The sequence below is a fragment of the Lissotriton helveticus genome, chromosome 5_1, assembly GCF_964261635.1.
Source record: "Lissotriton helveticus chromosome 5_1, aLisHel1.1, whole genome shotgun sequence".
NCBI lineage: Eukaryota > Metazoa > Chordata > Amphibia > Caudata > Salamandridae > Lissotriton > Lissotriton helveticus.
The window spans coordinates 318,249,095-318,272,641 of NC_136065.1; the positions used below are offsets into that span (position 1 = coordinate 318,249,095).

The window sequence follows — 23,547 nt, forward strand, 5'->3', positions numbered from 1 at the left end:
CTTACTGATACAAATTACACATCTTCATATACCTATGTATCAGGCATTCTATAGTTTTCACATACCTTGTATAGCTAATAGCATTCTCCCTGTGAATAGAACCATTAGTTTACTTGAATGCTGGTGTTCTGACATTTAGTCGCACAATCCACTGAAGTGAATATTGTGCAAAAACCACTGCGTCCATGAAAAAAAGTACACAGAAACGAAGTCGATTTTAAGAAGATTTTATTACAGATAGTTGTATAAAAATACAAAATAGTTCACATTACATCACAGTGCAAAAACGCAATTTGAGAACAAGTGGTTGGTTCCTTCAACGATAAGCCAATTAACATGTTTCAAAAGAGCAGAAAAAAACTGCAAACACGACTGTGGGTACCCTATGGCAATAGTGTTCACAAAAGATCATACCAGGACATTTCTTTAGGCAAGCTGACAGGAACTCTTTAAAAAGCTCGCTTTTAGAACTCTATGACTGGCCTGAAGGCTGCAGTCCAAGAGTAACACCTGGAATAGCCTTAGAGGCCTGTTATCTACTCAAAAATGCTACAACCTCCAGGAATGTGTTGTTGTCGGAGACAAATGGTCCAACTGTCAGTGCACCATAACATGGGGGGAAATGTTTCTTGGACTAGTGCAATGCAGCATTCACAATTCCCAGAGAGACCTCCTGTGCTTTGAATTATCAACCATAGTTATGGTTGATAACTTATTAAGAACTTATTGTTGCTTTTATGCTGAGCCACAAGAATCTTATAAAACAAATCAACATAAAAGTATTTAAAAAAGAAAAACACCCCAAAACTGTCCAGAGTTTTAAGCGGTGTGATGCAGACATGGGAAACCAAGCTCACAAATTGGATAAACAAACAGGTTTCCTTTAATATCCATATGTTGCGAGACGCCATGAGACAAAGTTAAGCTATTGCCAGAGGACTGAGCTGCATAAGTGCGTGTGCAGTGGTCAAGGGGTTTGTGCAATAACAGGGAGCACTCAACGGTTGACAGCAATATAGCTTGGAAAAAAGAACATTATTTTTGTAGTCTGCAGGTAAAAGTGCATACCACCAACATATGCCCATGTGTGTGGTATATGTAGATGTGGAGTGAGAATGTTTGAAAAAATAAGGCATAATGCAATTTTACTCCCAACATCTGAATTTGTTGCTGTGCATTATCCTATTTACGTTCCCATTGGGCTAAGGACAGGTGATACATTTAACTCAGCATGCCTGTCAGCTCCAGACCACAACTGAGATGGGGAGTTGGCAGATTCTGGTGACAATTACAGTAAGAGTATTTCTTCATTAAACCCACTGTTGAAATTGTCCCTCTGACATCTCAGACCAATATGGACCAAACGGGTATACCCAGCAATATATATAAAAATGAAAACTCCTTGGCCCCATATTTAATCGATTTCTTGGTAGATCAGTCTAGATCTTGCTGCCTCAAATCCATTTCGACTTATTAAAATCATTCAGGGAAGGAATAAAAAGTGAGGTCCTCTGAATAAATGCAAGCCACCAGTAGGATAATAGAAAATCAGTCACCAAGTGGCAATGAGGTGTTCACGGACTGTCTCAAAAATGTAAATTTCTCAAAAGTAATTTCTCCCAGTGGCCGAATGAACTAGTGGGCTCAGAACTAGCGCTTGGAAAACAGGGAAAGATTATCAAAAGTCAAATTAGAAATATTTCCAGAACACTGCCATGAAAATCTGAAAAATATGGGCACAGGGTAGAAAAGATTTAGGGCCTGGACATAAAAGTAGCTCCCCAATAAACCGTCAGTTCAAATCCATTTGATGCAAACAGTATTATTTTTCCTTTGGTCCATATCACCTCTAACACGAGGAACTGTTTACCATAGCCTTTTTACACTCTGATTAAATCAGATTTCAGATGTAAAAGAAAAATGAAAGGAGGGCACTAAGTCCTGGAAATCAGGGGTCAATAAAGGCGCCATTGCAATGCGGGTCAGAAGCAGTGCAATGCAGTCAACATTCACAGGAGAGATCTTTTAATTCAAATATAACTGCAGTGTCCTTAACTCGTTAGGGAATTGTTTAAGGGAGGAAAGACTGACGCCCAGATAAAAAACATTCCTCTTGGTCGAGCTGAAACAGGTTTTTTGAACTTACTGGAGATTGCAAAAATCTCTCAGGAAAGGACACCAAGCCCTTTTACACTACTGCTTCCTGGATCTCTCCGCCAGCCTCTGGCATCCTTATTTCTAGTGTATGCGGTTAACAGGTTGGCAATGCATACACCAGATAGGAAAAAAAAACAGGCTGCCCATTTTTATTTATCTGGCACAAAGAAAATTATTTTAGTACTTCTAGACAGGATACTGGCCAACATTTTTGGGGCCTGCGGGAAGGTCCGCTGTGCCAGCCCATCCTCCAAGTTATCCTTGTTCGTCCAGTGTTCAAAAACTTAAAGCTAGTCTGGTCACAGGAAAAGCAAAGCATATGGGACGAGTATAATAGAGAGAGGTCTGAGTGGTTATAGGGGGGGCATAACTTCCTTTCCCTCCTTTATAGCTTTTGTCAAATCCCATCACATGCAAACCATTGCTGTATTTCCTGATGTAAAAGGGAAGGAGCAAACTACTATGACTCATAAGCCTAAAGTTTACACTTGATGACCACACGGAGCATAAGGTAACTGAAAATATCACAGAGGGACAAAGTTTACATTGGCCACTTCCCAAAGAGTCATTCAGCCTCGTCCTCCTGGCTTCATAAAATGATTCTGCAACTCCAGGTCAGAGAACTAAAGAAAACAGTTTTGGTGAGGTACTGTCCACTACCCCAGCGATGGAGTAAGGCTCAGAATTTCAGTCTTCTCACTCAGTAGGTTTGGCACAGTGGTTTACCTTTCCATGGAGTGTGGTTTTAGCTCACTTCCCCTGGCAAATGAGGATGCCATCCTTTTCGAAGATCACATGCAGACCATTCGGACATCACAGTCTTGAGCACACTGATGTCAAAGTTTGTGATAAAGCAAGGTTAGACATTGCTGACTCTGGTCTCCTTTGACTGATTCGGTGCCGCAGATGCTGACATCACCAGCGACCTCTCTCTTCTGACATAGCGTGGTTTTCGAACTGAAATAGTCAAGCAGAAAACAATTAGTTCTACTAACTGATCTGAGCCTTTTTTTGAAATCACACTCCAGCCCAAATGATTTAATCATAAATAGAGATGTGTCTGCAATGTAGCAATCTTGTCGATCTCGCTACATATTGGGAAACCACAGAATCACTACAGTACATTTTACCAACCATCATCCTAGCCAATGGACCAATCTCCTTCCCAGAAAATAACCCAGATTCAAAAAAATCATTTCACCATATCTAGCAAATTTCAGTAATAGGAACAGGAAGGCTAAAGAAATCAAACCTGAAAAGCACCTGCAACACAGCAAACCACAAGCATGGGGAAACCTACAAATATTAGCAGGACTTCATTACAGCAGAGAAATAATCCTCCCTCCATGCACTGCTAAAGCAAATACATTGCCCTATAGTCACTGAAATGGACAACAGAATCTAGTAGAACCTAAACGCTTCTCCTCATGACCTGCCTAAGCACTTACCAACCATCCGTTAAGATTATGCCTCCCATGTAACTCTATCACTACCACTACTCTAGCCCTACTTACAGTCTCAATGTAAGCAAGTAATAATTTTATGTATTTCATTAATTGTTTACAATGAATACAACAATATCAGTTAAAAACCATAAAAAGAGGGTAAATAAAAAAAATCTGCTCAAGAGATTGATAGCTGTTTTTAGTAACCTGTTGCACACTGATATAAACATGGTCTAGAAACCACGTTAATTTACTGATAGAGGGGATTGAGACGAAAAACAATAGTTTATCACCTCTTTATTTGTCCCTGTATTTGCTTCAATAAAGGAGGAGATTGTTTTCGCACGGTTAGCAGTTTAGGACAAATACTGATGATACGGTCTAAAGTTTCTGCTGTGTGACCACACAATTGGCGTATTCTCTTGCCTTTAAAACAAGTTCCTTAAAATTGACACAGTGGGATATAAAATAATATGAATCTCTGGTATTTTCTATTTTTGACTGCCTTCAAGGTTGAATCAACATACTGTTGTTTAACATTTAAGCACGAGTTGTATACCAGGTCAGAATGTTTTTAGTTCATTAGCGATAAAAGGTCCTTTAAATGACTATTTTGCCTATTTGTTTTTTAGCAGTTCTTTCTGCCCCAGGTGGCGGCATGGCAGCAAGCACATAAAATCTAGCATATTTTGTTCATTGATCTTTTGGCCAATATTGTCCAGGTTTAATGACAAGTTGATGTATCTATTTTGCTTCATTTCTTTGAAAAAGTAACCCTTTTAATGTGATGTGGAAGCTTTAGCTTTACTGCAGTTCCATGGGTAATTTGTTGTTGCATCTGTATGAAAAGTAGCAAGTGATTTTACAATCAAATATAGCTTGAGTTTACTCTGAGGAGTGGCAGCACATGAGCTTAAAAATTGACTTATCTCCTTCTTATATATTTGCTCTAATTCAGCTTTTTTTAAATATTAAATATCGAAGAAGCAAGGAGCAACAGAGATACAAGCATCAGAGTTAATGCCGTTAAAGCATCCCATTTGTTTTTCCTCCATAAAGACTGGCAAACCTTATAAATCTAGAAGCCTAAATTAATTATGCTACAATAGTCTAAATTAGGTGGTAAACCTTGTTTGCCGTCCAAGTGATCCAGTAAATCTTCAAAGTATTGCGAGAACAGAATGGCCAAGATGTAGCCTTGTTTTAATCCATCCAAGGTTTGCATTTTGGCATACTAAGCATTTTTTGCATCTTAGTTTGATTCTCAACCAGATGTCCTTGTATAACTATTATGAAATGCAAAACTGAGTGATCTATTTCCCACCTTAATAACTTGTTTCAAAGCCGTTATTTTATTTTGTAGAAAGCTGTGCTATAATCGATATAGCAAGCGTATAGGGTGTAGTTTTAAGTTGTTGCCCTGTAGGCTAAGATAATCAATGGTTTTATGTTATTGACAGTTGAGCAGCTGGTTCAGAATCCTGTTTGAGGAAATGGTATTTGATTCTTGTCACTTGTCCATCTTGTTAATTTGTTATTTAGATGTTTTACAAATAACTTCCCTTCGCAGTCTAAGAGGCCTATATGCTGGCAGTTCTTTGGATCGTTTTTTGGGCCCTTTGTATTGATCGGATGGATGCAGAAACCCTGTGGTTATCAACAGCAGTAATATATACATACACAAATAATCAAAGCAGTACAGAACTCTGCAAGTTGAGATCAGGTTGTACACCACTGATTGGTAATCCATTCCGCCCGCAGCGATTAAGTAACGACTTTTCTTGATTAAAGTGCTGATTTCATTTTCAGTTCTTGTACGTGATATTTTGGAATATGACACTGTTCAAATTGATCCATTTATATTACTTTCATATAAATCTTTCATATGGATTGCCCAATGTCACTTTAGATGAAAAGGTCATTTATATTTTGTGTGATGCAGTACCTTGATGTTAGACCTGGTATCTTTTGGCATGATTTCCCGTCTTTTTGCATCTGACCTCCTGTTTTTGACTGCGTGCTGCATTTAGTTTTTGCTGGTTTTAGGACCATGGACACTTTACCATTGCTGACCAGCGTTAAAGTGCAACTGCTCTCTGTGTAAATTGTATTGGTGATTGTTTAATCCATGACTGCATATTTGAATTACTATTACGTCCCTAGTAAAGTGCACCAGGTGTGCCCAGGGCCAGTAAATCAAATGCTACTAGTGGGCCTGCAGCACTGATAGTGTCACCCACATGAGAAGCCCTGAAAACAGGTCTCATACTTTTTTAAATTTTGTTTTTTTTATATTTGAATTTTGCGCAAACATATTACAACTTATATTGCAGTTCGAGTCTTACAGTCAGTTAAAGGGTTTGCATCCACCCCTGGTCACTTTACATATAGCGGACAACTTATATCACATTGCATCATGCAGTATATTAAATGATTGACATACATTGTTCACTTGTCCCACTAAGGCACCAGTGTATAAAATGATTGATTAAAGGTTGGATTTTTTGGTTTTGAAACAGTTAAGGGCAGGGTTTATAATTTTAGTAAAAGTTGTGTCAGTTTCCTGATACAGAATACATGCATAGTGTGGCATCTTCACGCACAAACCCGTGCATGGGCGGTGGCTCTAGTCTATTCTCAGTCCGAACAGCAGATAGTGTACAATTGGTATTTAAGAAATTAGTGATCTATGTTGGGCTGATAGTGCCAGACTCTTCTTTTTCTTTAAGCCAGCATACAAAGGGTTCCCAGATGTCCTTAGGGCGAGAAGCCATAGGCATCAGGTCCCAGAACGAGGCAAGCTGCTCCTGGCAGTAAACAATATCCTGTATCCAAATTTTAATGCAGGGAGATTTGCAAGTAAGAGCATCATTGCAATAAGTCGGCGCTTCTCAGGCAGGGCTTCCCCAAAGTACCCCAGAAGAGCCACGTGTGGGGTGCAGTCAAGTGTAGTCCCTGTGACTTGCCCAATGGTTACATATACCACCTCCCCGAATCTAGCTGTGGCGGGACAAACCCATGCCTAGTGTAGGAATGTGGCATTGTCCCGTTTACACTTCCAACACTTAGAGTCCTGTCGCAATCCTAGTTTGTGCAGCTGTGAGGGGGTGCGGTACAATCTATGAAGGAACTTGAAGTGAATTAGTCTCAGTTTATAAACAGGAGATGGGTGACGCAGCTGGGAACAACAGAATAACCATTGCCTGTCTGTTGGCAGGTATTCCAGATCTATTCTCCATTTGACTAGGGCCTTCAAGTTAACTTGTGGGGTGCTTGATTGCGTATGAATGTATAGTCTGGTAATCAGTTTCCGAGACGACGGAGTGGATAAAAAGTGTTCTAGTGGCATTATGGTGGCCGGAGGCGACCGGAAAGGTGAGTGAATCGTTTTACAAGTAGTTCTAAGCTGGTAATATAGTAATAATTCAAGAAAAGGAGTTGTGGTGCCGTCTTGGTTCTGCGGTGTCTCTAAAAATGTGTCTTGCGGGTATGTCACCTAACTTGGAAATACCCATTTTGCGAGCGTGTTCTATTGTACCTTTATCTTGAGGTGTAGGGAATAGTGGGTGGTGTGCATGTGGGGTGGAAGAAGCATAGAACAATGGGGCGCCGACCCGTTTTCTTAAACCCGCCCAGGCCCATCTAAGAGTTTTGGCGGTGTTTACCTCGCCAGGTGTTCTGTGGTATGGTTTGTAAACAGCGACGTGTAATGGGATAAGGTCTGCCACATCTTTTTTGATGGCCACATGTGGCTGAAACGGGATTGGGTGTATGCAGAAGTGGCGAAATTGTGCTTGTGCACTTAGTGCATAGAGTTCAAGGTCTGGGGCACCCAGACCTTCCCGCGATAGCAGAAGTGTCAATATTTCCCGGCTCACACACGGCTGCTTTGCAGCTCACACCAGGGCGATGAGACTAGAGCGAAGAGAATTAAAAAAGCCTCTGGTTAGAGGGATAGGTATATTCACGAAGAGATATAAAAACTTGGGGAGCACTAACATTTTGGTTAAGGCGATCCTTCCAGCTAAGGACAGTGGTAAGGTGGACCAGAATCTAGATTTACTGTCATTCCATCACTTTATCGAAGTTCATACTCCAAACTTCTTGTAAGTCTCTGCTGAGCCACACCCCTAAATATTTTACAGCGCCATCCACCCAAGTAAGCGGGAATTCCAGGTCGGTTTGTAAGCAGTGGCGAACGCGGACAGCCCCGTCTAGTGCCTCGCGTTATATAGAATGGTTATAAAAGAAGTCCATTAGCTCTCAGGCGGGCCGTAGTCAGCTGATGAAAATTGATGAAGATGGGACTGAGCCCAAGTCTGGGCAATATCGTAAATAAGTAGGGCCGTTCCAAAAGTAAAATGCCTTAGTGGCATCTAAAAAAGTACAGATGGCTGGTAAATTGGGATCAATTTGGTGAATAGTAGCAAAGAAAGTGCACAAATTATGCACTGTTGATCTGCCCTGAATGAATCCGGACTGATCCAGTCTGGCTATAAGTGATAGGATTGGCTAAAGCCGGTTAGCTATCAGCTTAGAAAAGATCTTTACGTCCACATTAATCAATGATAGGGGTCTATATGAGTCGCATAGGTTGGCCGGCTCATCTGCTTTTAAAAGGGAGATGATCAGTGCCTCCCTCATGGTTGGTGGCAGCGAACCGCATTCCTGAGATTCCTGATAGACATCCAACAGATGGGGTGCAAGTTCTACTGCTTACGTTTTGTAGAAGGACGTCGTCATCCCATCTAATCCAGGTGCCTATGCGCCTGGCAGGCTATATATGACCTGCCTTACATCCTCTACAGAGAACGGGACACCCAGCTAGGCCCTGTGGGCATCACTCAACCAGAGGAGTTTGATGGGATCAGGATATTTAAGTAACTCAGGGTGTGGGGTTCACTGTGTGGCAGTAAATAAAGAGGAGTAAAGGTTTGTGAGGTGGTTGTGTGTGGCTTGTTGTCCCCTGATTGGAGTCAGATTATCGTCTAGTAGCTCAGGTATGAAGGCTGGAGTTGAGTGTTGTTTGAGTGCGTTAGCAAGGGTCCTGCCTGGCCTGTCGCCCTGGCCGTAATTTTGTGCTTTAGCGTCTTTCCCCAGGAACCTGGTCTCTCTGGCAGCCTCTTCCTCAAATTAAGATATCTTCACCCTCATTGAGGCAAGATGTGAGTGCGCCCCGACTGGTAAAACAACAATTCCGAGGATGTAATCTCATTTTCCGAATTTCACAGTGTAGTCTTAATTGATTTTAGCACCCCCGCTTGCTTAGAGATATAAGCTTCCCTAATGACTGCCTTGAAGGTTTCCCATAAAGTGGAGGAAGAGGCCACAACCCCTCATTTGTGGAGAAGAATTGAGTGATCTCTGTTCTAATCTCCTCCTTAAATGCTGTGTCTAGGAGAGCGTTGGGCGGGAGTCGCCAACTGAACGCGAAGGGCCTAGTCTGAAGTATCTTCCAGCACAATGCAACCGGGGCGTGCTCTGAAGGCGTCTACGGTTTAGACAGCCACATCACCAGTGAACAGCCAGTAGTCCAATCTGGACCAAGCACTGATGTGATGTGATGCATGTTCCCTCCTTAACCGCAGGGGGTCTACTGCACCAGATGTCAATGAGATTATGATCAAGTATAATAGTGTTTAATTGGTTAGCTGCTCTAGTGTGTGGGCTACGCGCGGCTCCTACTCTATCTAATGCGTTGTTTAGTGTGACATTAAAATGGCCTCCCCATATGACTGTCTACTCCCGCCGCTATCACCTTGGCCCAAGCTGTTAAGAACTATGGATCATCCACATTTGGCCTGTATGTCGTCACCAGTGTCATTTGTGTAGATATCAGCATGCTACTTATTATAATAAACCTCCCTTCCGGGTCAGTCTGTACTTGCGTGGTCGTCCAGCCAATTCCGCGCCGTATCAAAACCGAGACCCCCCCCAAGCGTAGTTCGAGAATGGGGCTGAGTGCACCTCCACCCAGTATTTGCTGCGCATCCTGAGATCCGAGCCCCCCCTTAAGTGCGTTTCCTGCAAAAACACACATCTATCTGATGTCTGATTAAATACGCATGCATCAATCTAGACTTTCTGAAGTCGTTAAGCCCTCTGATGATCCAAGTTATAAATTAAACCTCGGTCATGTTGCTTTAGGGATGTTATGAGATGTGCGCCTAAGCAGGACATTTTTTTACCGTGAAACGTGAACCAAATTCTGAAACCTTGGAATATGATCTTTGAATACACATGGGTAGGTACATAACATTGTCCTTTAGATAAGGTTTGATCTGTGGTAAGACGAGTCTGCAAAGAAAACACCTGCATGTCTGTAAAAGTTATAACCTTCCCCACCCACCCCGCTTCCACACCAACCTCTCAAACTGGTTGTGATTTGGTACCCCCCCATCCTACATCTTCCCCAAATAAAACAAACAAATGAACCCAAGGGAGAACTATCTGTGGGGCTAGGGTCACCGGCATAAACCTGCCTTGTGGCAGGGTGGCCAGGCCGTATCAAGTGTTATGGAATTGAAAATTGAATTGCGAGACAAAATTAGAGTGAACCAGAACAGGGTCATTTCTGGCGCTACATCGTTGGATGACAGATGGGACTAGTGATGTGAGTGGGACACCGGATCCAGATCCAGATTGTGCCATAACCAGCAAGCATAATCAGTCATTATCACTGAGATTTAGTTCTGGGCTGGGTTCATGCAAGGATTGAAGTGGCGTCTTCCTGGCACAAATATGCTTCGTGTACTTGAGGGCCACCTTGGCATTGGTGAAGAAATGAGCTTGAACATCGTACATTAGCTTCAACCTGGTGGTGTACAGCATTGGATATGGAATGGATGTGCTTTCTAGTTTACGTTTCACCTGTGCAAACTCCCTCATGCAGCTTGCACTGTTGGCATGTAGTCTGGGAAAAAGGAGTATGTTCCCTTGATGAGTGATAGGGCTTTTGAGTATAGAGGTTTTTAGTATCTCATCTCTGTCCCTATAGTTCAGGAGCTGCGCTATCATAGGTCGAGGCGTCGCCCCCACCGGTGGTTTAGGGCCCAGCGAGCAATGTGCGTGTTCAAAGATCATAAATGATGAGAGCACTAGCCCAAATAGTTCGCATAGTAAATTCTCTATAAATGGCTCCATTCTCTGGATTGCGGTGGTCTCCGGTACGCCAATAATTCTAAGGTTGTTTCGCCTAGACAGCGTCTCTAAATTTCAACTTGGAAGTCTTGGGTGTCAGAGAGTCTGTACTCCAGGGTGTCTGAGTGTCTACTCTTTTCTTGACCTTTTCTAGATTTGTAGTGAGGGCATCGATCTTGTTTCTATCATTTTGATACTGGAGCTAACATCCAACATTCTAGTGCGCAGGTCTTCTTCCTGACTCTCTCCCATGTCCCTGGCGCCATGATCAGTGTCTGGGTCAGAGCTGGCCTACGTGGTACAAGTTTGGCACTTGTTTTCAAATGGAAGCTTTGATTGTTTGGTGTCTGTCTTCCCCATTGCTCCCGCTGGCACCCTTGAACATACACTAATTTGAGTTTACAGACAGATCTCCTATACGCTGGGCACGCTAGGGTGAGATATATCAGCAGGTTAACAGAAGGCAGCCTTGCTGAATCGATGATTGTGCACTGAGGTTAATGACTTTCCTCTGAGCAGAGCACAGGGATCAGCTTCTACTGGAGTTATACACCAGCCGGGTGGAGGAGATATGACACTCCTGAGCAGTCACCGTGGCTGCCCTCACACACGTGCTGACTGCTAAACACGTGTGGAGGAACGCAAGGAACCAGGCCCCAGCCCATGCAGTGTGCACAGGGAGGCCCAAAAGGGGGGGGGGGGAGCACGAATCATGCGTAAGCGGTGCACGATACCACACACGCTCGCCGCCTACCCGGTCTCGCAGCTACAGGGCAGAGAAGCCCAGCGAGAAGAGTCCAAGGTGGCAGCAGCACAAGCGGGCACCCGCCCCACCATGCACTCACATCACAGGGACGATCCGCTGCCCAGAGGCAGTCTCCAAATGCACTCCCTTCTTTAGCCACACGCCATCCGCTGGAGCAGGGGGCCACTCGACTGGTGGTTCTCGAAGTCTGGCGATGCCACCTCAGGCCGCACCGCCTGCGGCCGAGCTTGCGCAGTTGCAGCTTCCCAGTATTTTCGGGGGTAGCCCAGCTACAGACCGATCAGTCCGCGGCAGTCGAGCCTCAACTCGCCGCCAGGTCGCCAAGGCAGGGGAAGGCCCGTGGGAGCGTCGCCTGCCCAGCAGCTCCGCAGCAAGATGGCAGCGATGCCGCAGAGGCGAACCAGGCCGCGGCATAGTAAGTCCTTTATCTCCGTTATTGTTGCGTTCTAGTCTCTGCAGCACATCACATCTAGGGTGGGGGATGGAAAGCCATGGCGCCTCGTGTTAGTAGCGATAGATTCCAGACATAAATGGTGATATTGAAGGATATTTAGGCCTGGCCTGCAGAGCCCCATCAGAACGTGGTTATCCTGCAGCACCGAAAGCCACGCCCCATCAAACAGGTCTCATACTTGCCAATGGAGTCTGTGTGTGCAGTTGTAAACTGCCATTTCGACCTGGCTGGTGAACCCACTTGCCAGGCCCAACCTTTCCTTTTACTACATATAAGTCACCCCTACTGTAGGCCCAAATGTTTTACATGTCCTCATAGTGATAAACTCCTAATTTCGCTGTTCACTATTGCAAGACCTATCTTTCCCATAGGGTAACATAGGGATTGCCTTGCTATATCTTTTAAGTGTCATTTCAATTGGGAGCAGATAGAGATTTGGAGTTAGGGGTCTCTGAACTCACAATTTACAAAATACATCATTTGGTAAAGTTGTTTTTTTAATTTGCATGTTTAAAAATGCCAATTTTAAAAAGTGGCATTTTCTTGCTGAACCATTCTGTGCCTCTACCTGTCTGTAGAACCCACGTCTGTGTTAGGATGACAGTTGGGCTCTTGTGCATTCACTCTTGACAGTCACACAAAGGGAGATGATGAGTGCTTTACATATCCTGAGGGAGGATCACCAGGCTGATGACCCTTCCTGAGCTGAATAGGGCTGTCTGTGTCCTCACACAAAACTGTCTCCACCACTCTGTAGTGTGCCTGGAGCCAGGTCAGGGAAGAGCAGAGTCTTGTGCACTACAAAGATTTTTCTTTGAAGTTTGTATACTTCAAAGGTAGAAAGGGGTATAAGTAGTGGACCTCTGACGCCCCCAAATCAGAAATCTTTTGGACTAAATGACATTCTACCGTGAAGAAGAGCTAGATGTTGAAGAAGGGTCTGCCATTCTGCCTGTTGCTTAGTTGTGCTGGCCTGCTGCTTGCGACGTCTGTCCAGGGAGTGAAAGGACTGGACTTTCCTTTCTGCATCCTGCTTCCAAGGTTCTCCAAGGGCTTGTGTGTGCTTGCCTCCTGTTAAGAAGTCTCAGGGCCATCAAAGACTTCCCCTACCAGTGCCTAGTGCTCTTCTGCTGACAGCCCTGACTTGCCAAGTGGTGCCAAATCCAGTCTCTGTGCCATTGGAAGTGGAATCTGGTGAACTGAAGGAGAAAATCCACTCATCGACTCCCAGTGTCTGTTTCTATTGATGCATCGCGACAAAATTTGACACATCGCTGCTACCAGCACCGGAACTTGGTCCTTGATCGATGCGTCAACAACGTCTTCCACCACAGCCCACACTTTTCCATCGCAGCACATCAGAAGAACCACCGCAGCATCAGTTTTAAGCACCGTGTCACCGCAGTTTGTGGAGCACCACTCCAACTCCGATGCAGTGCCTGCTTCATCGCTGTAGAATCTATGCAGTGCGTCTGGATTTTCTATGCATCGTGTCTAGGTGCCGATTTCATCGATGTTGCTCAGCAGTAAGGAACTGAGGCTGTGTGTCCGAAGAGCGACACATCACCTCCCCTTCAAATAAGGAACTGACGCATCACCTCCCCTGGCAGTAAGGTACTGATGCATTGCTTTGCTTTTCAGGCGTCTCACCTTCCCTGCGCCTGTTTTGTTTTAAAATTTTTATGGATCCAAGGGACTTTGTGCTAAAAGGGAAGCATCCATAGATTTCTATGGACTGGACCAATGTAACCTTAGAAAAGTGGTATCTTTATTTGTGTGGGTTGGATCTTTGCCATTTTGGTCTAGTTTTATTCAGAAAAATAATGGCTATTTTTCTAAACTGGTGTGAAACCATTTTGTGGTATGTTCACTGTGTTACTGTGTATGTGTATGTATGTACAAATGCTTCACATTGCCTCCGAGATAAGCCTGACTGTTGTGCCAAGCTACCAAGGAGGTGAGCAGGGGTTATCTTAGCTGTGTGACTCCCTGACCAAAGCGAGGGTCCCTATTTGGTCAGGGTGCAAACCGCTGCCAACTAGAGACCCCGTTTTCAACATTTGTCCAATCAGGGACCAGAATGTTAGATTTTATAGCATCAAAAGTTTAATCCAAGTATCTTCCTGGCAGTTTCTCTTTATTTCTTCTATCTTTTGCAATATCTGAAACTTCGCATGCTGAATCTGTTGATCACGTCCAGTAGACCAAGGATTTTTTTAAACATGTTCTCAGTTCTCTCCGATTATACTTTTTGCGTTTGTTTTGTGGCATGATTGATCTTTGCTCCTAAGCTTGTTGTGGTTCACTGATTTTGATTAAATGAAGAAGAGAGTTAAGGACAACAGTGATTCCCAGCATGATAACGAATTATTTTTGCTTGGTTTCAAAATCAGATGATAATGTAGGTGTCATAAAATCTGCTTCGCGTAATTGTTGTACCGTTATGGTTAGTTCTGAGTCCCATCTTATGTGCTTGATGTTTATTGATGTTATACATTCGTTATTTAGGATCTTATCAGGGTTGTTTTGAATGCAACTGAGGTGAGAAGTAGTATCTCCTGGAGGATGTGATCACTCTCCTGTCATTGGATGATTTCATAGTTTTTACAAATGTAAAAGTTTGAATACTGAATGTATGTATAAGTATCATTACTATTTGAGTTCACATTGTGAAACGTTATTTTATAATGAGGATCATTTATGAATCTACCATTTAATAAACCAAGACCGTGGCTGAATAATCAATAATGTGCAGTTGCTGTTCATAGAACTTGTCTTTTTACTTTTTGGATTAAAAAAAATTGGTTCTCGAATGGTATAAATAAGAGCTGGTGAGTTTTCTGTGCGACCTAATCATGACGGTGAAAGTAAATGTTTGTTGGAATTACCTGTGAATGTGATGAGGAATTTCACATGTGTTTCCAGAACTGTTGTACTACTTTATATTGACCTCTAGAATGTCGACCTACCACAATATTGTGGCCAAAATATTGCAGGGAAAAATATTGAACGGTATCTAAATACACATTTACTATTCCTAACTCCACATCTACATACCTTGAAGAAGAAAAAAAGAAACCAGAGATCAGAATAAGATGTGTGTTGAAATGATGACCCCCACATATGACATAGCCTATTGTGTCACTGAAACCCGTTTCCTTGTTGGGTCTTGACATTGTGCAGAAGCAGCATTGTCTTGTCACCAAAGCACGACGCACTAATTATATTTAAAAAAACAAATTTTGCATCAACGCAGGACTGAATGTTTCACAATAAAAATTTAACTTACCGGACGATGAAGGTGTGGGGATCATAGAGGCCTAAGAAATAGATTAAGAGAAAAGATGGAGAATAATCAGAGTCGCTAAAATGACATCTGAATTCATTCACGTATGGACTTCGTTACAACCAGAAGACCATACACAGAATTACAATACTGTTAAAATTATTATAATCTAAATGACTGTAAATATATACTCTTCTCGTTATCTTTAGGTAAAGATTGTTTAAAAAAAGGATGTTTAAAAATTACATATAGTCTCCCACCCAACTACTATTTTGCCTCGATCTTTCCTTGCTAAACATTTGAAATAAATGACATTTTTTTCTTTCAAAGCTTGCTCCGTGTTGCCGGCTAACCACGTTTATTTCCCGGTAGTCTATCTCATACACACTCGATAATTAAGTACTACCAAGGATGTGCAGACAGTCAGAAGACAACGTCCCCATGCCTTCCTGGGGTTGCAAATCGGGACTCGTTCAGATAACCTGAAAGCAAAATGCGCTTGGATGTAGAAGGCTCGTTTTGCCAAAAACATGCAAGACTGCATCGAATACCAATGTTACACTACACTTCCTCAGACGAGGAAAAACGAGTGAAAGGAGAGAAAACTTGAAGAAGAAGAATTTTTTGTGGCATTCAGCCAAAATCTTTCGGGTGAATGAACAGTGTGAGCGGAGAACTAGCTTGTCCCTGTAAAAATAGTGTCATGGTTCTGAGGAGCACAAATAATACACAGAAGGCTGCACACTCCTCAATGTAACACTGGTCTAACTCCGAACTGATACAAATATTACATTGGAGCCAACATGTTCAATAACTCATCAGATCACATCAATTCATATCAAACATTTATTGTATATTTATTTTGCATTTCAAAAGAAGCATATGTTAATAGTCACATATACATGTATAATTTTCAACTGGCATCTAGGAGAAATCTAACTAATATAGACGATCACAGATGATCTTATGAAGCAGTTATAAACACACCCCACACACACTAAAATCAATTTAGCCACACAATGATATCCCTGTCAAACTGCATCCTCACCAGCAATACATCGACATAATCATACAAATAAAACAAACATCACATAGGGGAACCTCACACTCAATTCAATAAACTGTGCTTTTGTATCACCGTCCCAAACGGGATACAAAATTGCAATGGACTCCTAAGCGATATTACTTCAATCAAAATATTTTCTCTTTTGGTTTCATTAATCCGTGATTTTGAACAGATTTCTTTTTTAGTTTATACAGATTTCGTACATCTCCAGATAATGACAACACGCTTTGGTTATCTTCCTTCGTTATCTTGTACTTAATTTCAAGCAATTTGTGGCCTTCAGGTTCACCATCAATAGTCGCTTATTGATAACCCGGAGCAAGTTATCTTTATCTGGAAATAAACTAAATCTGTATAAACTGAATAAATTAAAGAAAATCTATTAAAAATCACTGTTTAAATTTGAGACTTGCCACACACGTGGAGGTGCATCGAAAGACCAGCGTTAATGGTCCTGCATCAAGATATCCTTGGACATTAGTAGTTTTTGCCTGCTACATTTTAGCCCAGTTTCAGCATAAGTTATATTCCTCTTCGACCTCTATAGTAGGGGAATGCACAAATCAAAACTGGGCTACAGTTGGAGATCACCGTGTATGATGGCGTGACAGTCTCTCAATGAAAGCCTAAAAATGAGAGTATTTTCTTCCCAGAACTGTTGATCACATGAAAGGATGAAGCATTTCGCTTTAAGGATATCTTCACCACTGTAGACAAAGCATGAGGTTTTCCACAGATGAGCCATGGAATCATTCTTCGGGCTCTGTACTTGTTGTCTTGGAACTCTGAAACTACAAACCTAGTGGACTTGTTGTGACATCTGGAGAAAATGTTTTGATGGGGAAGCTAATCGCCCAATCCTATGCTCTAGTGACAATGCTGAATCTACAGCACTTGCAGGGAAATCGAAATATCTTGTCTGATGAAATTCTTTATTACAGACATAGCCAGTAAAGGATAATTGCCTGTTTCAAACAACCGTGGTCTTTCATAAGGAGGCAGCTTAGGGGATGGATTGTCTGGCCCACAACAAGGTACAATAGGCCTGTTAAAGTCTCCAGAAAGGGAATTGAGCTTGAGTTCAAGTCTCATAGCAAAAGCATTGTAACGAGGAGAGCTAAAGGGGATGGTGCATGTACTGCTGGCATCAGATGGACTGTTTTGAGCGGTGCAGATAATGGTGTGAGTTGAAAAATACCTGAACCTTTAGGAGTCAGAGCCTTGTATCTTGTGTGTAGCTTGGTGATCCAGGCACCCAGGAAGGAATGTGAGAGCAAGAGGGGTAAAAAAAAGCAAGTGTGATTCAAATAGAATGCACATCTCAAAATCTGTTCAGCACTAGCAGTGCTCGGAGTGGTTGGTGTAACGAGAGGCATTTTCCATGGAGTCAACTTTCCAGAGAAAGGAAAAGTTAATGGGGACATCAGTACCAATGAAGCCTGGCGGATGCGGAATATATGGGACAGAGAACTCCCACCCAGAGATGAAGAAAGATAAAAAATCTTAGTCCTCCAAAATCAGATGAGGGAAAGGGGGGGGGGGGGGGGGGGGGTCGGTGGGATTATCTACTCCCAAGTCTGAAAAAATGTGACAGAGACCATCGTAACTAGTAAGTCCACAAGTGGACTCATGTAAGCGGGAGAAAGAAGAGGCACTTGAGAGCTGTGTGGTGCTGGAAATTGGAGGAACCCTACATTCTCTGCTTCATTTTGTGGTGCAGTCCCTCACTCAATTTAGTAGCCTACTTCCTCTCAACTATCCTGTGCATAGAATGGGAGCGAGAAATTGCTGCTTGCGAGGAAGGGCAAGTCAAAGCTAATGAGGCAAGCACCCACAGGCAGAGCTAACTCTATGTCCTGGTACAATTCCCCCATCACTGAAGCACGGGAATCCTGGTCCTCTGAAATGCACAAAAGGAGAGTTCTTGAGCTTTAGGTTGATGGCTCCAGCTACATTGAGCGCAGGAAGGCATCTCATGGTGTAACTGTTCACTAGGCCGTCTGTGAACAGAAAAGGAGACAGTTTTGCCCATTTGTGCACTGGCAAGAAGGAATCAATTGTGGTCCCATAAGGGACTTCAGCTCCTTTACAAGATGCATGTCTTCCATGAACTTTGACAAAGATATCTAGCGAAAACAAGTCATCGACCTGGTGGCAACATCTTTCCAGGGTGTCACTAGCATTAGGTGCATTTAGTTAGGGTGTTTCAGTTTCTTACTGACTGTGAAGAGGTGCTCATAAATGTACTTACTTGCCAAAAACCTGTACATACAACATAACAGATCTTCTTGAAGATGAAGTCATGAGTTGCAGAATTTATGTAAGTCGGCTGCTGCAAATTGCTTGTTGCACTTCGCAAGTGACTTCAAACCAGAGTGCTATGCCATAAGCACCAAGTGAAGAGTATAGGAAAACAGCTAAAACTTCAGTGGGAGTGCAAACAATAAAGCAGACAGAACAGCATAGCTAAGCATGAGAGCCAATGGTACAAATTCACTGAGGGGAAGAGAAGCAGATTCCAATCCACAAAACAACACACAGGAGAAACGAGATCTGGCAAAAGAGCACACATGACCGAGACTGAAGTATGTTTACAAGGTCTGATTTTTGGTATAAGCTAGGCAAGTCTGAACTGACCATCTTTCAGAAACAGGTTATGGATAAAGTGGCAGTGTGCACACAGATTGAGAACAAGAATCAACCCACCCCCAAGAAGCAGAAACGTGACTTTTGGCACTTAGAAAATGGGACTACATAAGATAATGGCCCTCATTTTATTGCTCAAGGAATATGCCTGCCAACATTGAAACTTCTGCTCTACAGAGTACACACAAGATCTCCATTGGTTCACTAAACAGGGCCTATTTTGATCTGCAATAAGTCCTGGCTGCCTTCACAGCTAAAAAGGGCAGGAGAAAGGCCTTCAGAAATGCTATTCTTAGGAAGATCTGCTTACCGTCTCACTTGGCTGCAAAATAGATGCTGCAGAGGAAAAACAAACATATCAGACTGCTGAAAGAAAAAAAATCTCTATATTTGCAGAACTATATACATATATTAATAAAGTACACTTATAGGTTAATACAATTAAGACTTCACAAAAAGCAGTCTAGCTTTTACTCACAAGTCAAACAAGGGCTAATCAGAGTCTAAAGACTACAGTATTATGGGAAGACACTTTACTGGAGTGACAGATAGGAGACAGATGCCGGCAGTTAATGTGTCCCAGGCTTCTCATCACCGGTTCTTGTTCCTAAAAAAGTGGGTAGGCCTAAGCTTGGTTGTGGAATATTAACAGTAATAATCCCACATGTTGTTACGGCTAGGATCTTGCATTACAGACAGGGAGAAGAGTCAGAAAACTGGGATCAAATGGTGAAGGTCCTCAACAAAAAAAAGGACTAAAAACATAGCAGGTGATGCCTGCTAACGTTTACATATTATATCCCATGTACATGTTAAAAAATGATGGATATGATGAGACCTTGTCTAATGAAAGGTCGACATGTTTAATTTCCCACAACCTCAACCAGGCCCAGAGGTCAGTACCACCCACTGACAAAGTCTCTTAAGTGCCTGAACCCAATTCTGTGTGTGATCCCGAATCAAATCATGGTGCTCGATAGCGTAAGCGCTTCTGGTTCGCAGAAGTCAAAAGTGTTCTCTTATTTATTCCGTAATACGGAATTCTGGGCCTGTGAAGTGCCGTAGTACTGCCAAATAGGTGTGGAATTCCAGGGTCAGAGACGGTAAATGACTATGGACGTGGTGGAGGGATGACCAAACACCATGAGATCAGTGGCAAACAGAAATTCTGGGTTGAACAGATAACATTATACGTTTGAATTAGGTCACTGGAGGGAGGGCGTCCCAGCCACATGTTCCCTCTTGGCTCTCTTTTTGGGTGCACCTCTCCCAAGCTCCTGTGTTAGGAAATTTCTTTGAAAAGCACTGTATGGGGACAACCACTGTAATTAATTAGTTTAATAAAATGGCAGCCCATGACAATGTCAAGTGGCACAAGAATTCCTCATTCCTTGCATTTCTAAATTCCCGATAGAAGGAATTCTTGTTTTGCAGGTTATTTTGCTTGCATTCCTCCCTTTTGTTTTCAATCCGGGGCAGGCAGATGTGAAAATGGCAACATCGTCCTCAGTGTCTTACCCATTCCCCACGGATATGGAAACAAGGAATCTCGCCTATCCGTAGTCTTGAAAGCCTTCAACTGAATTCAACAGTCATGCTCTGGGTGTACTGTGCAAAGAGGGCACAAGTATAAAAGTTCAAAGGTAGCCTAAGGGATGATCTATGACACCTCTTCAAAAAAAGTCACTTCTTTTGGGGGCAATGTACTAAAATGGGCCTAAGTTTGAATCATACTAAATTAAAGATATTCTATTCAGATAAAAGTCAGTAATACCCGTTCCTACTGGATGTGGTCAAATGTTTACTGGTGCCTCCTGAGACCTTATGTTTGAAATCACGACTCAGTACATGCTGCAAAGACCAATATTTCAGGATCCACTGGTTATTGTATTAAGAAAATGAAAAAAAGAATATTGTAGTTGTGAAGAAAATTTTAAATTATTGAAACTGCATTTTACAATGGAAAACAAGTCCTGGTAGGGTTAGGGACTCACTGTTCTTTCGGACATACACATCTGGCCCTTCTTCTAATCGAATCCAAACCCAAGAACAATTTGGGAATCCCAAAACACCCACAAATTACCAAAAAGACCTACCAGTTTTCATCCACTAGATAACGACTCAGGATGTAGTGGTCAGCTAGTTGTTGTTAGTCTGTACAAACTGGCAGGGGCAAGTATGACCTCTAGGATGGCTTGGAAATACTCCTCTATCCCTAGGATGAAGGCAGGCGGTGGTGGAGAAGAGGGGGGATTCTCTTAAACCACACTAGATGGAGACTAGTGGGTGGCAGAGGAACTGAAAGGGAGTCTATTCCTCAGCCATTTAGAGGTGTCTGAAAGCAGGCTAGCTGGGCAATCGTCATTTCTGCTGGCAGCTTACCTGTGTTTTGTCGATCTCTGTAGCCTCTCTAGTGAAGGGTTTCAAAAAGGCAAAGTGCTGTATGCAGCTCCACTGACTGTTTCTCTGGTTAGCAGGTTCCACTCTGGCAGCTCTTTTAGTTGGCAGGTGCAGAGACAGGAGCAGGGCGACAAGACAGGGTTTCAGACTTGGTCCCCGCTTTGAAGAAACAGGTAGCAAGCTGCTCCCAGTGCACTACCAATACCGACAGATCAGTGGGGATCTTCAAACTACCTGATTGAAGTTGCAGTTTATATAATCAATTTGATGCAGCCTGGCCAAATACCCATTGTCAACCAGGGTCTATGTAAAGTTCAAAGTTTTGGTGCAAGCCAGTTATGCTAGTTGCATCTTTGCAGGTATTCTTTCCTCGAAAGTCAAGGTTTGTATTTCAGAGTTACCTGCCAGACGTTGTGGGTATTCGGTTGGTGGGCAGAACAGGTCGTGCTGTCCTCCCGGCATTTTATGCAGGCAATTAGAGCTAATTCTTGTAGCCCCCATCACAGAGTATTTACTTTCGGTCAGACCTGATAAGATTGCAAGTCAAGCCGATATGTCAGAGTGGCCACTAGGGTAAATATTCAGTCAATCGCCCATGGAGGGCCTGCAGGCCTGGGGTGGAAATCGTCTGGTGCGCTCAGTGTCTCTTAAAGCTTCGTAGGTCTGGGCAGTTTGCTAAATGTTAGGGTTACTTTAGAGTCCCAACATACAGGAGAATCTGCAAATGGCATGTAGGAAAAGGCCTGAAAAGATTAGCAATACAAACGTTTACTCAATCAATTTTGTCCAGTACCTTTGTTAAAAAGCTGACAGATATAGGTAACATCATTCACCTGTCCGGATGGTGCCTGTAGGTAGTGAGCATGAATGGGACAACAATTGGTGCTACATGTGATCTTCACCACTTGGAGGCCAGTGGTGAACCTTCAGTGCATAGAAGGCCAACAAATTCATTTCCTGGAACATAGGACCACAACGGTGATTGAGATATATATATAGATATATCTATATATAGATATATCTATATATCTATATATCTATATATCTCTATATATATATATATATATATATATATATATATACACACACATATACATATATACATACATACAAATATACAATATAGAAATGCTGGTAACTGAATTTTCCAGCAGTGAAGTGTCCGCAAATTGAAAATGTGTGCCACTTTTTTCAGTTGGGAGCTCCAACATTATACAATGCACTAACATTGACATACTCTTGAAGCCGGTGTTTGCCCCGCAGTAACTGCCTGTTTTCATGGGTGTGGGGTGCCCCCCTCAGGCCTCCGCTGCCCTCCCCTCCCCACTCTACCTCTACCCACAGGCATTTCGACACCTACAACTGCAGTGCTGTTTAATTAAGCGCTGCAATGCAGGCGACGAAATTATAGTTGGCATAACTAACACAGGCCAAGGTCCGCCTACACCCTTTTTTTTCTAGAGAGCTGGTGGTCACAAGAGGTCAAAGTATTCACTCATTTCCTTAACTTTTATCTACTACATAATTGGGTTATATTTATTTATACCTAGCTAGATATTCTCAATGTTGTGTATACAGAATAATCAACTTAGGCACCAGACACATTACACAAGGAAGTGACCTTATGACCAAAGTGCCATAAAACGGATAAACTGCCTAAGGGTACGAGTTATACAGAACAGGAAAAAAGACCAAGGATTAAAGTCATATGATCGAAGGAAACAGAAAAGACCAACAGCTCGACCAGACAGGGATAAAAGTCTAATAAAGGTAACAGTTAGACTGCAATAGATTATAGAGTTTCTGCTGCATGGAAGAGTTGGAAGCAGACATTCCTGCTGCAACTACAGAATTAGTGAAGGGGATCAGGCCCATGCGACTTGCACACAAGTGACTAATGCTCCTCACATCTTCCCCCCCTAATGCAACCTCTAAAATTAGCCCACCTTTTAAGAGTACAATGTGCACGGAGGATATGACACAAGAGAAAATTTGTAAAGGAAATATGAAAGTGGATGGCAAATAGGCTCTAGAGCCCGTGAGCAGGATGTTGATATTGGCTGCACAACAGAGCATGAAACCCCCCGCCCCTCATGGGGCTGAGTTATAAGTCCCTGGACACCCCTCAATACCTTAAAATGCTCCTCTGGCACCCTCACCTATTAAGGCCCAATCTAAAGTTTGCTC

At 42.8% G+C, this 23,547-nt stretch overlaps 1 protein-coding gene across 2 annotated transcripts in view; it reads right to left on the bottom strand.

The window, feature by feature from the left end:
• Window positions 1-211: 211 nt before the first annotated feature.
• C5_1H1orf159 (chromosome 5_1 C1orf159 homolog) overlaps window positions 212-23,547 on the bottom strand; it is a 292,203-nt gene continuing 268,867 nt past the window's right edge. The window contains exons 8-10 of one of the 2 annotated variants that reach the window (XM_078642367.1): window positions 19,271-19,296; window positions 15,252-15,282; window positions 212-3,114 (exon numbers count right to left, since the gene is read on the bottom strand). In XM_078642367.1, coding sequence (XP_078498493.1) covers window positions 3,017-3,114; window positions 15,252-15,282; window positions 19,271-19,296 — 155 coding nt within the window. In that variant the 3' untranslated portion in view covers window positions 212-3,016. The remainder of the gene's footprint in view (window positions 3,115-15,251; window positions 15,283-19,270; window positions 19,297-23,547) is intronic. The other variant, XM_078642366.1, reaches the window with a different exon arrangement.